Here is a 16,866-nt window from a genome sequence, read left to right as displayed (position 1 = left end):
TCTAACATCTTCATGTTTTTCTCACAGCAATGCGGAAGCTCCTGGCAAAGCGGAGGAATGTGGAGGGAAAGCTGGAGAGACGTGACATTATAAAGGATTATTCAGATTATGGGTCTCAGACATACGCTCCTCTGTCTCGGATTGGCCAGTTCCCTGAGCGAAATTCCAACCGCAATGTGGTCAAGAGTCACTTTCTCAGCACGTATCAAGGTCTGCTTCTGTTTGCAGATCAGCTAGGTTGTTTTTTCTCTCTCTGACTATTCAGGACAAGATTACATTTCTTGTTAATTTTTTATTTATTATTATTATTTACATATGTACTGATATTTTATGAACTTCATCAGGCATACTTTTAAAAAAAGTATTAACTGTTAACTGTAGTGTGCAGGATTTCCTTAAATTTATGAGATTTTTAGATGTGATTATCCTCTTTCCTACACACCTATCAACCAACAGGTGTGTGATGGTAATTGTGTATTAAAATCATTCTTTGTAAAATAATTTTTCTTTTTCTTTCTTTCTTTCTTTCTTTCTTTCTTTCTTTCTTTCTTTCTTTCTTTCTTTCTTTCTTTCTTTCTTTCTTTCTTTTTTTCTTTCTTTCTTTCTTTCTTTCTTTCTTTCTTTCTTTCTTTCTTTCTTTCTTTCTTTCTTTCTTTCTTTCTTTCTTTTTTAATAATTGAATAAAATTTTGGAAGCTTGTTTCCACCACAGATTAAAAAAATAAAAAAGTAAAGTAACTTTTTATCTCCCAATTCCGACTTTTTTCCTCAGAATTACATAATATTTATTTTCATTTTGTTTATATCTCGCAAAATTGAGAATTTATAAAACGCAACTCTGACCTCGTTGTGTCTTTATATCATCCAATTCTGACTTTATAACTGGCATTTTGAAATGTATATCTTGCAATTCTGAGTCAGAATTTCGAGATATAAACTTTGTGAGAAACTAAGTCAAAATTGTGAGATGAAAAGTTGCAATTATATTTTCAATTGTTTTATTATGTGCTTCCATACCTGGTGGATGAAAATATTCCAGTTCAAAATATTAGACATTTAGGGGTTGGATCTTTTCACACACAGTACACTAGCTAGCACACCACTAACTTATTTATTCCGAAAATTGCTTGTATTTGTCTAAAATAAGTGGTAAAGACCTGCATTATCATCTCTGTGTTTCTTAGGTCTGTTGGAACTGGAGGCAGGTCTTTCTCCATCTGTCATGGAGCCTCAAATTAAAGTGCCAAGACCTAAAGTGACTAAAGGCTTCATCACACGCTCAGCCCGCAGAGAACTAGAGCTCATAAACACTCATCAGGTAATGAGATGCCGTGCTCTTCACACTAACTCACACTGTGGGAAGAGATGCATGAAGTGACAGATATAACCCCGGGCTCTCCTTTCCCACTAGGCTCTGAAGGAGGAAAAGGTCTGCAGGGTGGAAAAGAAGCCTCTGCGGTTCCTCTTTAAGACGGAAAAACCTGTTCCGCGACCCCTAACCCCTGCGGTGGATGAGCCCCCTGAGGTACAATTCAGGTCCTCCTTCTGACGTGCAGTTTGCAAGTCAAAACGTGTCTGAATACATGCGGTTTGGGTAGCTTTATGGTAGCTTCACACCTATGTGATTCTGTTAACTAAGTTACATTTTCAAAGAAATAATTATACTTTAATGTACCTAAAACGTGCAGTGCAGTTTCATGGTTTTATAATGTCAAATTAAAAGTTTAAATATTTTAAGTCATTATGTTTTAATGTTCTTATGTTGTGCTTTGAAGAAGTACACTTTTTTGGCATACTAAAGTACTATAATGTTAACTGTAGTGTGTTATTTAACATTACATTTAAGGTTGATATAATGTACTAAATTGCACCTTCATTAATGTGTAGTTACAAATATATTTAGTTCCAATAGAAATTACATTATAGAACGTGTTAGTTATTCTATCATAAATGCTTGTCAGTACACTCGGCAGTACAATTTAATAATTTTTAACCATATTTCAAAGACGATAAACGTATTCATGAAATTACATATAGGTACATATAACTTCAAGTGTCAAAAAGTTTAACTAATTGCATTTAACATCAATTTAATAACTACATCATAATTCAGTTGCAATTAACATGCAAGTTTCAAAGTAAATTATTTTAAAGTGTATTGTTTTTGTAATAAGTACTCTTTAAAGTGTACTAAAGTGTACCTATTTTTCACAATGTTGTCAAAGGTCTGAAGATACTAAAGGAGACATACACTACTATTCAAAAGTTTTGGGTATATGTATTTTTTGTGAAGGAAATTAATACTTTTTTTCATTATAAAGACACTTATAATGACAGTTATAAAGTTTTCTATTTTAAACAAATGCTGTTTGTAACAGTTCTTAGGTGGGAAGGAAGGAGGCAGGAACCGGCGAACATTCAACAAACTTTAATTTCCAAATAAATAAACAAAACGAAAGTAAACAGCGGGCAGCCCCTCACAGACAACTGCCCTCACAGACAACTGCCCACACACACAACAAAACGTAAACAAACCATAACATAAAATCCAGGCCTGGTCCTCTCTCGTCTTCCGCTGCCTTCGCTCCTCCTTTTATGCTCCCGTCACTTGGCCGCGAGACGAGACCGGTGTGGCACGCAGCTGGCACTCATTAGCACTCGTCACCGTCCCGCTCTCACGGTCCCTCGCCCCGCTGCTTGCCACACTGTTCTTTTGAACTTTCTATGCATCAAATAAATTATCACGTTTCCACAAAATGTAATAATTCATAATAATAAATGTTTATTAAGCTGCAAATCAGCATATTAGAATGATTTCTGATGGATCAAGTGACACTGAAGACTGGGGCAATGATGCTGAAAATTCAGCTTTGTCATCACAGAAATATATTAAATATTCAAATATATTCAAATAGCATTGTAAAAATAATGCACAATGTTACAGTTTTTACTGTGTTTTTTTAATTTTAATTAAACAATAAATGCAGCGTTGGTGAGCATAGGAGACTTCTTTTAAAAAAACTTTAGAAAATCTTACTGGACCAAAACTTTTGAACTGTGGTATATATGTGTGGACATTTACTTTTGTATCATGTATTACGTCATTCTTCTATATCGTATTTATCATTCTGAGATATCAATATATCTATAACAGGGAGACGAGGAAAGGGAGCTGGCTATCATCTTTCTGCAGAAAGTTTTTCGAGGAAGATCCACCCAGAATCAGGTAAAGCTTGGTGGAACATGTTTTCTAACTGATGTCTTGTGTAGTTGTTGATGTGAATGGATAACAGCGTTTCATGGTTGTCAGATGTTCGAGGGAAAAGAGAAACGTTTGGAACTGATCCAAGAACTGCGTACCACCCACGCACTACAGGAGGAGGAACAGGACAAGAAGGAAGCAGAAAAACAGGTCACACTCGCCTTGCAGAAGCAGAGAGTCATCGAGTCTGACAGAGTAAGACCGGAGATATAAATGCTTCAGATATGATAATAAGCACCAACTGTCCCTTGTGAACTTTGACAGATACTGCATACTTCCCTCAGTAACATTTACCACTGATATTTTCAGGCTTCCATGGCTTCTTATGGGTCATGTAATGAAGTGTCAGATTTTTTGTACTATGAAAATTATATTTATATATTTTGTCATAATTTTCAGAACTCTCCACCCCACCAGTAAAAATTATTAAAACTACTGTAAGCTATTTTTAACAAAGTCACTGATCATTACAGTCGGATCTTAAAGTGTTAGTTCACCCAAAAATGAAGTTAATGTCGTTCCACACTCGTAAGAATCTTTAGTTGAGGATTGAAAAAAAGGGAATGCTGAATAAAGTCGTAGTTTTTGTTATTTTTGGACCAAAATGTATTTTCGATGCTTCAAGAGATTCTAATTAACCCACTGATGTCACATATGGACTACTTTGATGATGTTTTTATTCTCCTTCTGGACATGGACAGTATAGTGTGCATACAATTAGACAGGCTCTCTGACTAAATAAAAAATATCTTAAACTGTGTTCTGAAGATGAACAAAATTCATTCTTACGGGTGTGGAACAACATTAGGGTGAGTCATTAATGACATAAATTGATTAAAAAGTCATGAATAGCAGCATATCATACATTTAAGTCTCTTTTTTTTTAATCGCAGGAGAAAAATCTATATATTAAAAATATGTTTGAGTCTTTTAAATAATAGTGTTTGTGGTATAAATCACAGTCACTTTGAACAATGCAATGATGTATGAATTAACTATAATAAATGTATAATAACTCAGTAATAAAACTTCTTAATTCCTCCCCCACTGTCTTTCTCTCAGGTGTGTCAGATTGAGTCCTGTATAGCTGGCCTGTCTGGGGGAGTGATCGTTGACATGCTGGACTTTTTGTCTAAGGAACTGGTCCGGCTGCAGGAGGAAAGGCGAATCCATGCCTTCACGCTATTGGCTGAGAGAGATCGGCGTATTCGTGAGGCTGAGGAGAGCGGAAGGCGGCAGATAGAGGAAAGGAGACGCAGAGAGGAGGATGAGATATTTAAACAGGTCACTAAAACATCAGTTAACAATGTGCTCTTTTTTCCGCCCCAAAAAAATCCCTTGGACATACCGTTCACAAGTATGGGTCAATGACACATGAAATTGACCAAAAGTGACAGTAAAGACACTTTTAATGTTACAAAATTTCAACTTTCTATTAAATTACAAACAAAGTAACAACTGTTTTCAACATTGAAAATACAAAAAGTTTATTGAGCAACAATGATGTATTCCATCGAGTAATAAATAAAACTGTAATGCATAAAACATTGAGTATTGATGATGAAAAGTCAGCTTTGTCATCCCAGAAATATACTAGTTCATTAAAACTGTTAACACGTTTTAACATGTTGCTAACATGTTTCTAAATTGTATTAACAGTTTTATATATATATATATATATATTCGGCCCCCTTGAACTTTGCAACCTTTTGCCACATTTCAGGCTTCAAACATAATGATATGAAACTGTAATTTTTTGTGAAGAATCAACAAGTGGGACACAATCATGAAGTGGAACGAAAAATATTGGATATTTCAAACTTTTTTAACAAATCAAAAACTGAAAAATTGGGCGTGCAAAATTATTCGGCCCCTTTACTTCCAGTGCCTCAAACTCTCTCCAGAAGTTCAGTGAGGATCTCTGAATGATCTAATGTTGACCTAAATGACTAATGATGATGAATAGAATCCACCTGTGTGTAATCAAGTCTCCGTATAAATGCACCTGCACTGTGATAGTCTCAGAGGTCCGTTTAAAGCCCAGAGAGCATCATGAAGAACAAGGAACACACCAGGCAGGTCCGAGATATATTGTGGAGAAGTTTAAAGCCGGATTTGGATACAAAAAGATTTCCCAAGCTTTAAACATCCCAAGGAGCACTGTGCAAGCGATAATATTCAAATGGAAGGAGTATCAGACCACTGCAAATCTACCAAGACCTGGCCGTCCCTCTAAACTTTCAGCTCATACAAGGAGAAGACTGATCAGAGATGCAGCCAAGAGGCCCATGATCACTCTGGATGAACTGAAGAGATCTACAGCTGAGGTGGGAGACTCTGTCCATAGGACAACAATCAGTCGTATACTGCACAAATCTGGCCTTTCTGGAAGTGTGGCAAGAAGAAAGCCATTTCTTTAAGATATCCATAAAAAGTGTCGTTTAAAGTTTGCCACAAGCCACCTGGGAGACACACCAAACATGTGGAAGAAGGTGCTCTGGTCAGATGAAACCAAAATAACTTTTTGGCAACAATGCAAAACGTTATGTTTGGGGTAAAAGCAACACAGCTCATCCCCCTGAACACACCATCCCCACTGTCAAACATGGTGGTGAAAGCATCATGGTTTGGGGCTGCTTTTCTTCAGCAGGGACAAGGAAGATGGTTAAAATTGATGGAAAGATGGATGGAGCCAAATACAGGACCATTCTGGAAGAAAACTTGATGGAGTCTGCAAAAGACCTGAGACTGGGACGGAGATTTGTCTTCCAAAAAGACAATGATGCAAAACAACAAAATCTACAATGGTTCAAAAATAAACATATCCAGGTGTTAGAATGGCCAAGTCAAAGTCCAGGGCCCTCATTTATCAACAGTGCGTAGAAAAGGTTCTATATTTCGTCGTACGACTGAAATTTAGAATGTGTCTAAGTACAAGAAAATCCGTATTTATCAAACATGCGTACACAGTTCTTACGCACATGAGTAAGCAATCGTTGTTGATAAATCCCACATGTGCGTAAGTGCCATGCTCGTTCACGTTCACAGTCATTAGCATTCAGAAACGCCTCCAATGAACCATATATGGTGACAACACATCCCTTTAAAAATCACGAGATTTTTTTTTTCCCCTCACCGCAGTTATGGCAAAAAGAGGAACTCCACAAACACAAAATGAGTCAATCATTTTGACGTTGACGACAATAACGTTTAACAACAACAACAAATTTAAAACACAAATTATTATTTGTCTAGCAGAAAACAGAATGAAACACTTTTCTATTTACATAATTAAATTTGTTGGTTTATGATGGTGCTTTTATGGCGATGTGGGTGCAGTCTGTGGCTCCAATTCTGTTTGGAAATCTGGCGATAGCATGCAAGCCCCATTTTATTTTAGCTTGTTGAGGATTTCAGTAAGGTTCTATCTATCTATCTATCTATCTATCTATCTATCTATCTATCTATCTATCTATCTATCTATCTATCTATCTATCTATCTATCTATCTATCTATCTATAGATAAAGATATATAGTCATTTTGAACACAATGCCTAATTTTATATTATATATATATATATATATATATATAAATTTAGTGTCAAATAAATTTAGCATGATCATTCGAATATACTCCCAGGTTTCTACTGATACAAAGCCATATGTTCCCTTACGAAACAAAAATATATTGCAATATATAACTTGCATATATAATAATATTATTATATAATATATCATATGATATATTACCATGTAAATTTCACAATATATGGAGACACATGAAATATATTGTCAACTAATATATTGAGAAATATATTGTCAACTAATATATTGAGAAATATATTTTTGTTGCGTAAGGGTTAATTGCTGAAGTAATCCTTTACATGCTGTTTCATGTGTAGTATCGCTGTTCTACCACTAGATTCTCTGCGTAAGCATGCTCAGAGGTGTGCTTATATTTACACACATTTCTACGTATAAGTACAAGTTGGTAAATCCCACACTTTGCGTGAAACTGTTCTTACGCACTCACTACGCACAGAACTGTGCGTACGCACCCTTGATAAATGAGGGCCCAGACCTGAATCCAATCGAGAATCTGTGGAAAGAACTGACCTCACTGAGCTCGAGCTTTTCTGCAAGGAGAAATGGGCAAACATTTCAGTCTCTCGATGTGCAAAACTGATAGAGACATACCCCAAGCAACTTACAGCTTTAATCGCAGCAAAAGGTGGCGCTACAAAGTATTAACTTAAGGGGGCCAAATAATTTTGCACTGCCAATTTTTCAGTTTTTGATTTGTTAAAAAAGTTTGAAATATCCAATAAATTTCGTTTCACTTCATGATTGTGTCCCACTTGTTGTTGATTCTTCACAAAAAAATTACAGTTTCATATCTTTATGTTTAAAGCCTGAAATGTGGCAAAAGGTCGCAAAGTTCAAGGGGGCCGAATACTTGCAAGGCACTGTGTGTGATATATATATATATATATATATATATATATATATATATATATATATATATATATATATATATATATATATATATATATATATATATATATATATAATTTATTTATTTTTCCATAAAATTCTAATATCACAATGCAATCATACTTCAACTAATATATGTTTTAATGTTTGTCCTAGTCATATTGTAAACATTTTAATTTTGTACTAGAACCAGCGGCTTTGTAATCTTCTTCTGTCAGAGGTCTCTTGTCTATCTGTATATATTTTTGAATCAGGTTGTCAAGGTGCACCAAAACACAGTAGACATGTACCTGGAGGATGTCATCCTGGGCTCCATTAACCAAACAGCTGATGCCCAGGCCAGAGAGGAGATACACCGTAAAGCTGAGGAGCTGAACAACATCACCTATGCCATGGAGGAGATGTGTGTTTCTATTCTTGAATTCTATGCCGTTAAACAAGTTTGAAGATCTAACTCAAAGAACTAACACTGAAAAAAATGCTGTTCTTATTTAGTATTTTTTCTTGTTTAATGGAAAAAATTGCATTTACTATATAAGGAAAATGCAATACGATATTTTTTTCTTATTTTCTTGAAAATAAAATTAAAATAAAGTTTTTTCTTAAAATAAGCAAAATTTTGCTTTTGCATATATATATATATATATAGATATATATATATATATATATATATATATATATATATATATATATGTGTGTGTATAAATATAATTTTTTAATTTTAATTTTAATTTTTTTTAGACTAGAAACATGACAAAATTACTAAGTAAGAAGAGTATTTTTTGCAGTAAAATTGTTTATTGATATCAATGAACCACAAACTCTTATAATCATGCTTGTATCTTCAGCAGGGTACAAATCATTCAAACTGCCCAAACAACAAAACACTTGACACTGAACCTTCCTGAAGAACAGTGATACAAAATGCACTCTTTTCAATACATTGAAAAGATTCTGTCAGCCCTGTACTGTCATTCGAAGGCTATAAGACATGTTTGTCTCTAACAGTTGCATATGTCAGAGGTGTTATTATATTCATAATCATTGGTGAGATGCCAAGGATGGATGAATCACATGGGAATAGACGTAAAGAAGTTGACTTAAAAGTGACTTAACTTTATTATTTTATACATTCATTCTGTATTTGAGCATTTAGTAAAGACAGTCAATATGAACTAGAGACCTTGATAAAAACAATCCAAAAACATATGCATGTAAAGTGTACATATGACTCATTTCCGCTTTCAGAAAGTCCTGAAAATAAAATATACAAAGCCATGCTTTGATTTGGCTTCAGGGTGACTTCCACCCATTGTGCTCTGCCTGTAAAAAAAACCTCAAAGTTACAGCCTAAGAAATATGAAATATGCATGACAAAAAACATCTACTGTATGTCGACACATTCCTTCCCTCAATAAATAATAAATTATGGCTGTCAGATGTGACAGCACAGCTGAAGGAAGTCACTAGAATCAGACACTGTACACTTGCAGACATAAATAAATTAGTTGTATGACCAAGTTACAAAGATCATTGTTACATTTCCTTCGTGAGACTGCTAGCATGCATTGTTTTAGACAGACCATTTTCTTGTTCATAAACAGAATGAATTCGCTCTAATCGGCCTGTGTTGTGTCTTTCTTGGTCTGTGTATACGTGCAGGAGGAACAGTCAGCAGTCAGAGGAGATTGTGGCAGAACTGGTCTATAGATTCCTCATTCCTGAGGTCCAGAAGATTGATGTCAGAGAAAGAGGTGGGTTATTCAAGCAGTCAGATAATCAGTAAAATACAGGCCAAGGCAAATTAGTCCTTATTGTCATTATATTCTCCCCCTCATGCCATTTAAACAAAGCATGAAAAGGATTTAAGGAACAGAATGTACCATAAAACTCAACTCATGCTATACTGTATGTTCCAATCTTATTAGGAGAAATTTAAAGGGGTGTAATTTCCACATGAAAACCTTTTAGTGTCACACTAATCACACCAATCAGGCATAACATTGTGATCACTGAGAGATGTGAATAACACTGATTATGTCCTCAAAGTTGATGTGTTAGAAGCAGGAAGAATGAGAAAGCATAAGGATTTGTCTAGACGAGCTTCTCCAAAACTGCAGCACAGTGGGGTTTTCCTAAGTCTGCAGTGGTCATTATCTATCAAAAGTAGTCCAAGGAAGGAACAGTGGTCCACCGGCGACAGGATAGTGGGCGGCCAAGGCTCATTGATGCACGTTGGCATTGATGCACGTTGGGTTGACCCGTGTGGTCCGATCAAACAGATGAGCTACTATAGCTGAAATTGCTCAAAAAGTTAATGCTGGTTCTGATAGAAAGGTGTCAGAATACAGTGAGCATTGCAGTTTGTTGCGTATGGGGCTGCATAGACGCAGACCAGTCAGGGTGCCCATGCTGACCCCTGTCCACCACCGAAAGCACCAACAGTGGGACGGGAGCATCAGAACTGGACCAGGGAGCAATGGAAGTAGGTAGCCTGTTCTGATGAATCATGTTTTCTTTTACATCATGTGCATGGCAGGGTGCGTGTGTTGCTTACCTGGGGAACACATGCACTATGTGACGTACTATGGGAAGAAGGCAAAATGGCAGTGTGATGCTTTGGGCAATGTTCGGCTGGGAAACCTCGGGTCCTGCCATCCATGTGGATTTATGTGGTTATTTTGACATCCACCACCTACCTAAGGATTTTCTCTGGTGGCTGTGGCCTCTTTCAGCAGGATAATGTGCCCTGCCACAAAGCAAAAACAGTTCAGGAATGGTTTGAGGAGCACAACAATAAGTTTGAGCTGTTGACTTGCCTCCAAATTCCCCAAATCTCAATCCAGTCGAGCACCTGTGGGATGTTCTAATCAATATTAGGTGGTCATAATGTTATGCCAGATCAGTGTATATGTATGTGTGTATGTAGATGTGAATATAAATTAATTGATTGAAAACATGAACATTGCAAGTAGAACCATTCCATCAGAAAAATAAATCATTAGGCTACTGTTGATCTTGGGTTCAGTCTATAATCTGGATTTGAAACATTATAAACTGTAAAGTACTTTATCTTGAGGTCGGGTGATATGAGGATACATATACTATAACATTGTCCTGTTTTGGTCATTCATTGCTAAGACCTATAAATATGAAGCCTGAAGTCATGGCCAATTTTTTTGAGGTTGCAGACCACACAAAAGTAGAGAACAAAGCCATATTCAAAAAGGAACACTGCTTCTCAGGCTACATAGCATTTCAGTTTATTGACTAACCTCCTGATGTGGTGCGCTCCATTAATGTCGTAAAAGATTTGAAAAGCCTAATGAAGATCTTTTTCTAGCTTTTCATGCATAAATTGTCACCTGACCTTATTTGTTAAGCTTGACCTTTTAATGACCTGTGAGCTTGACATGTGAACACTGTGTGCGTGTATCACAGTGGGAGTCATGCGCTCTGTGTACATTTAATGAATTATCTGTGGTATTTCTCATGGTTCGTTTTTTAATTTGCCACATCTTTCCCAATTGTTTGCTGCTGTACAGAAAAGATCCTGTCCTACAAATTCAATGACCACATGACTTTATACAGAGAATGAAAGAATAAATTATTCTACATACAGCAATTATTCTACATACAGCAAATGACTGGTGAAATGTTATGTTGTTTGCAATTTCCTATAAACAACATAACATATAAATTCATATCTGTTGACATAAAGGGATAGCTCACCTAAATTCAGAGGTGGACAGTAACTAAGTACATTTACTTGAGTACTGTACTTAAGTACACTTTTTGTGTATCTGTACTTTACTGGAGTATTATTTTTTCTGGAAAATTATGACTTTTACTTCACTACATTTGGAAGACAAATATCGTACTTTTTACTCCACTACATTTCTATCTAGGTCGAAAGTCGTTTCTGTACCAGCTCTGAGAGTCGGTGGATGATTTTTTCCTTCTTTAAAAGGTTTTTTTGTTGTTGTTATTTCAGACAGTCTATCAGGAATCACTCATTTATCAGTCATATACATTTCCCCAACTTTTTTTGAACACTGATCAGTTCATAGCAAAATGTAGGAAGACGGTTCTTAGGCACAAGTGTTTGCACCCCTTATAAAATATTAAAAATATAAACGTCTGGGAGAAAGAGAAGAGTAAAGTTGGGAGAGTATCAGAAGTGTATCAGTGTATTGGATCCGTGCATTCGGCCTTAAAGTGACATCAGCTTTGTAAAGAGCTTTGTAACTTATAAACAAGTATTTAAATTAGTTTAAGTTAGTCGTATGGTAGTACGTCAGATGAAGCATCACTGACTGGCTTAAACCATGATGACAGTGTGCATTTATACAACAATAATGAAATAATGCATTGGCATAAAAAAGGAAATTTACTTTTATACTTAAGTACTTTTGAAAACAAATACTTCTGTACTTTTACTTGAGTAAAAATCTATTTGTACAACTTTCACTTGTAACGGAGTAATATTTGACCATTAGTACTTTTACTTTTACTCAAGTAATAGAGTTGTGTACTTTGTCCACCTCTGCCTAAATTACCTTCCTCTCATTCATTTACAACTGCATGCCCTTCAATTCCATATGAAAAGCAGAAGAATGTCAACTCTTTCCATGCAGTATAAGTGTATGATCAGAAAGGAATGCGAAAGTGATCGTCTAGTCATCTAAATCATTAATGGTGCTTTTATAATGAAACAACAAAGTGACAATTATCAGAGTCTCCCACTAAGATCGTGGCATTTAGAAGGTATGATTCATTACTTTTCAATAGACTTTTAAGGATATTTTATCTTTTTGTGACATTTCAACTGGAAAAACGAGGACCATCGTCAAAGTAAGCTGTCATAACAACCACTCTATTGTGAGCCTGACTTTTACTTGAAACCACACTGCATACATTTTTCTAAAATTGATCATTGTTTAACTTATGATCTAACCGTGCAATTTTATTTAGAAGCTATGAGACATCAACTGGCGACTCAAAAAACTATATGAAAATAAACAAAATGCCCCTAAATTCAACTGAAATTATTTTAGATTAATAATATTAATATAATAGTAAGTGTAACAATAATTGTTAAATATTTATACACAGTTTAAAATACCATCAATTTGTACAACCAGTATTTCTTGTGGTTTGAGGATCAGGGCATGTTACACAACCTGTCCATGTTGGCTTCTGTGCAACTAGGCTACTTTTTCAAAGTGCTGATGAATTAGTGCCAAAACACCACTCCTGATATATGTAATTAACCCTATATATAGTTGATTTTTATTTAATCTCCTATAGTTGACATAGCTAAGTTTGCTTTTCTTGTTCTTTTTCTGCCATAAAAGTATCTGGGCATCAGATACAATCAATACAATACAGTCTCAATCAGCTTCCAAACTCATGAATCAGTATTTTGTACAACAAAACTGATGTGTTGTTATGATGACATAAAAATAGTTTACTTTTCAAATCTACTATCGCATTTCATTATATTGATTGAGTTGGGTCACACGTTTGTAACCGATGTAGGCCCGACCTCCCACTCCGGAGACCCCCAATCTCAGAGCAGGTTGAGTAGAGCTGGTTACATATTTTAGGTTTTGCACTTCAGAAATGTGATGTAATATCTGGTAAGGGAGCATAGTGAGCATTAGTGCTCCCTGGATTTTTGAGATGCATTTTGGGATATTTCAGGGAGTGAATGTTTGAGACAGCCTTTAAAATGGCAGACTCCCTGATCAATGCCCTAATTACTGAACTTGGGATCTCATTGAGACGCACCCTGTAATTTTCCCTAATTTCGTTTTTAGTCCTGGTCTGCTTAGGGTTACGTTGGCATTCTTAAGGGTCCTGTTCTCCGATTCCATCTTTCAAACTTTAGTTAGTGTTTAATGTTGCTGTTAGAGCATAAATAATACCTGTAAAATTATAAAGCTCAAAGTTCAATCCCAAGCGAGATATTTTATTTAACAGAAGTTCCCTTTCAAAGCCTACAGCGAACGGACGGTTTGGACTACAGCAGGAAGTGCAGGGATGTAATGACGTCACTAGAACCGTTTGTTGACTAATCCTCCACCCACAAGTACACACAAAAAAGGGGGCGTGGTCTTGTTGCTCTCCCAAGTGGAGAAGAGGCGGGACCTTTCCGGGCAAAGTGCGCTAAGCTGCTGTCCAATCACAACACGGGAAGCGCTGGCCTAATCAGAACTCGTTATGTATTTATGAAGGAGGGACTTCATAGAACAAGGAAATCATCAGGCCGTTTTTAGGACAGAGGAAACAGCGCTGTACAGATAAGTAAATTGTGTGAAAATACTGTGTTTTTTTACACGCGAAACATGAACTCATGTTATATTGCACACTGTAAACATAATCAAAGCTTTGAAAACACGCGAAGAACGGGACCTTTAACACTGAACCTAAAGATTCAGACTTAAAGGTGCACTATGTAGTATTTTTTTGAAGTAAAATATCCAAAGACCACCAGGCCAGTGTTATATATTTTGTTCAGTTGAGTTCTTACAATATCCCAAATGTTTCCAACTATTTGTAAATTGTGAGAAAATTTGATATTTTAACCAAGGACTGCTACGTCTGAGGGAGTCGCCTGTCAATTGCGTCATATCGGCGTTACCCTCGGTTTCTGGTTTTATTCTGCAAAAGCGCTTTACTCTTAGCAGTGTGAAACACAGTAGCCGCTGAGCAAACAAACAGAGTAATATCATAACATAATTTTAATTACACTTAAATGTATTTGATATGTTGAACAGAGCTGCGTTACCTCATACTCAGGACTGGAAAAGCGGAAATGGCGCCGGCGACTGTGTCCCGTCATAATAAAAGTCCCGCTGCTTTAGGCACAAAGTGACCCACCATGGTCCCTTATCAGTGTTTCTATGTGCCTTTTTTGTCTGGAAGATGGCCATTTCATCTCACCTTGTTCAGTTGTTCACCTCACAGAAGTCAGGACCTGTAACAAAGGATACTAACACACACAGAGATACACATTTTCTTCAAGGTTGGAGTTGGTCAAGCTCTAGCTCTGATCAGGAAACTTTCACAAAACATACTGATAAGATGTGTTTTCTCTCAGTAAAAGTTGCAAGACAATATTCGTCATTCTGTTTTTGTGTTCGCAAATGTCAACTGTTTAGGGTGCCTGTCCCGCTGCCTTCCTATGAGTTCGCAATTTTGTGAAATTTGTGAACTAGACCGAAAAGTGCACATGAATTGTGCCATTTGGGATAGGGCCACTCACTAACTCCCCTTCGTCTGGTAGACTTGGATGTGCATCATTGCTTACATTGCACAAGTGCCCACTACTGGTGGAACTCATGCAAAAGGTTGAAATGGAATGCACTAAGCCCTTGATCACTTGAAATTCACTATGGAACTCATTTATTATTTAAACCCCCTTTATCTTATGTTTTAATTAGTTTTATGCAACAATCTATATGCATATAAGTTGTTGCAGAAAATATATAAAATCCTATAGGTATATGAGCTGTTGGAGAAAATGAATTACACAAATGAATTTTTTAAAAAAAAATTTTTAAAGGTGCCCTAGAATGAAAAATTGAATTAACCTTGCCATGGTGAAATAATAAGAGTTCAGTACAGTACATGGACATCACACTGTGAGTTTCAAACATCATTGCCTCCTACTTCTTATGTAAATCTCGTAAATCAAAAACACCACTGAAAAAATGGTGGAGCAACCGTGACGCTTGTTGGGGATCATTTATATGCACGCCCCCAACATTTACAATTTTACTGTCAGGCGGAAATGACAGAGCTGAATCATCAAACGACACTTGAGGATAGCAAAAACGGCTCTCAGGACACATGTGATGTTTAGGCTGTGCAGGAGCCTGTTGTCATATGTCAACAGTCATGGTTGAGGTTAATCGGATACCACAACAAATCATTCATTTGCTCAGCCCATTTCAAGCAAGCTTCGCTCTGCGTCTTAAGGGGCAACATTCCTGCAAGCGGTAGTGATTTATAATAATAATAATTAATTACATTTATATAGCGCTTTTCTAGACACCCAATGACTAACTGTTTAAACAATTTCTGATTAAATTGAAAGTTTCTTAAGACTGCATTGTCTAGATGACGCAAGATGCTAGTAGAGTAACAATAGGAAACTCCAAGTACCATACACAACTAAAAAATGTGTGTCTAATTGCAAAAGTTAATATTATTTTGTATTACAAAATACAACCCTAGATACCGTTCACTCGATCCTTCTAGCAAATGTCACCTTTTCCACTATATAAGTTAAAGCGATAGTCAATGGAGATTGATAAAATGCAGCTTACTTCTTTATTGATGTTTTCAGATCATACGGGTTGCCAGATTGGACATGTTTAGGTAAAACACCGGAGAAGATACACAGAAAAGCTCTATTTGGGCAATCTATCTGGCAACCGTGCGAACGCGAGCTCTTTCTCGCGTGCGCATGATCTGAAGACACCAATAAACAAGTAAGCTGCATTTTTATCAATCTCCATTTGAGATGTTTTGCTTAAAGTATCATTCAGTCGGTCTGTGTTCTGTCAGGACTCTCGAGCCGCTTCACTGAACCGCTGTGAGTTGTGAGCTGCTGAAATAAGCCAATCAGAGCAGAGCTCAACATTAATATTCATGACTCTTCCAAATAAGCCAAAAACAGAGCATTACATCCTAGGGACAATTTATAGGGTTGTAAATTGACCTCTAAAACTATATCTGGACAATTTTGCCCTTAAATAAGCCACATACCGTCTATGTAGATATCAGAGAACAATTTAACATATTGTTTCAGTCAATAACATAACTCATTCCAGGGCACCTTTTATCAACATAAACTTTGACTGTGAATATAAGGTAGCTACAAATATTATGCTATTAAATTTAGACATAATATATACTATGCTAATAATTCTCAAAAAAGTTATATCATACAGTACAGTTGAGTGCGATCTGCTGTGACATTACAATAATTGTGGGATATAGAGATGCTTGAAGTGTACATGGAAGTAGACTCGCTCCCTCTTTCAAAATTGAGGGAACGAGGGTCTATCCACATAAACTTAAGCCCTTCAAAATGATGGC

The 16,866-nt window shown here is 36.2% G+C and overlaps 1 protein-coding gene across 1 annotated transcript in view; it reads left to right on the top strand.

Annotated features, from left to right (window-relative positions):
• cfap91 (cilia and flagella associated protein 91) overlaps window positions 1-16,866 on the top strand; it is a 33,359-nt gene that overhangs the window by 15,271 nt on the left and 1,222 nt on the right. Inside the window, exons 9-16 of the mRNA XM_067443400.1 lie at window positions 28-210; window positions 1,184-1,317; window positions 1,411-1,524; window positions 3,154-3,225; window positions 3,310-3,456; window positions 4,324-4,545; window positions 8,010-8,158; window positions 9,418-9,509. Coding sequence (XP_067299501.1) covers window positions 28-210; window positions 1,184-1,317; window positions 1,411-1,524; window positions 3,154-3,225; window positions 3,310-3,456; window positions 4,324-4,545; window positions 8,010-8,158; window positions 9,418-9,509 — 1,113 coding nt within the window. The remainder of the gene's footprint in view (window positions 1-27; window positions 211-1,183; window positions 1,318-1,410; window positions 1,525-3,153; window positions 3,226-3,309; window positions 3,457-4,323; window positions 4,546-8,009; window positions 8,159-9,417; window positions 9,510-16,866) is intronic.

The sequence above is a fragment of the Pseudorasbora parva genome, chromosome 5 (assembly GCF_024679245.1).
Source record: "Pseudorasbora parva isolate DD20220531a chromosome 5, ASM2467924v1, whole genome shotgun sequence".
Classification (NCBI taxonomy): domain Eukaryota; kingdom Metazoa; phylum Chordata; class Actinopteri; order Cypriniformes; family Gobionidae; genus Pseudorasbora; species Pseudorasbora parva.
Note: the sequence above shows the minus strand (reverse complement) of the source record. Positions and strands in the feature narration are given on the sequence as shown.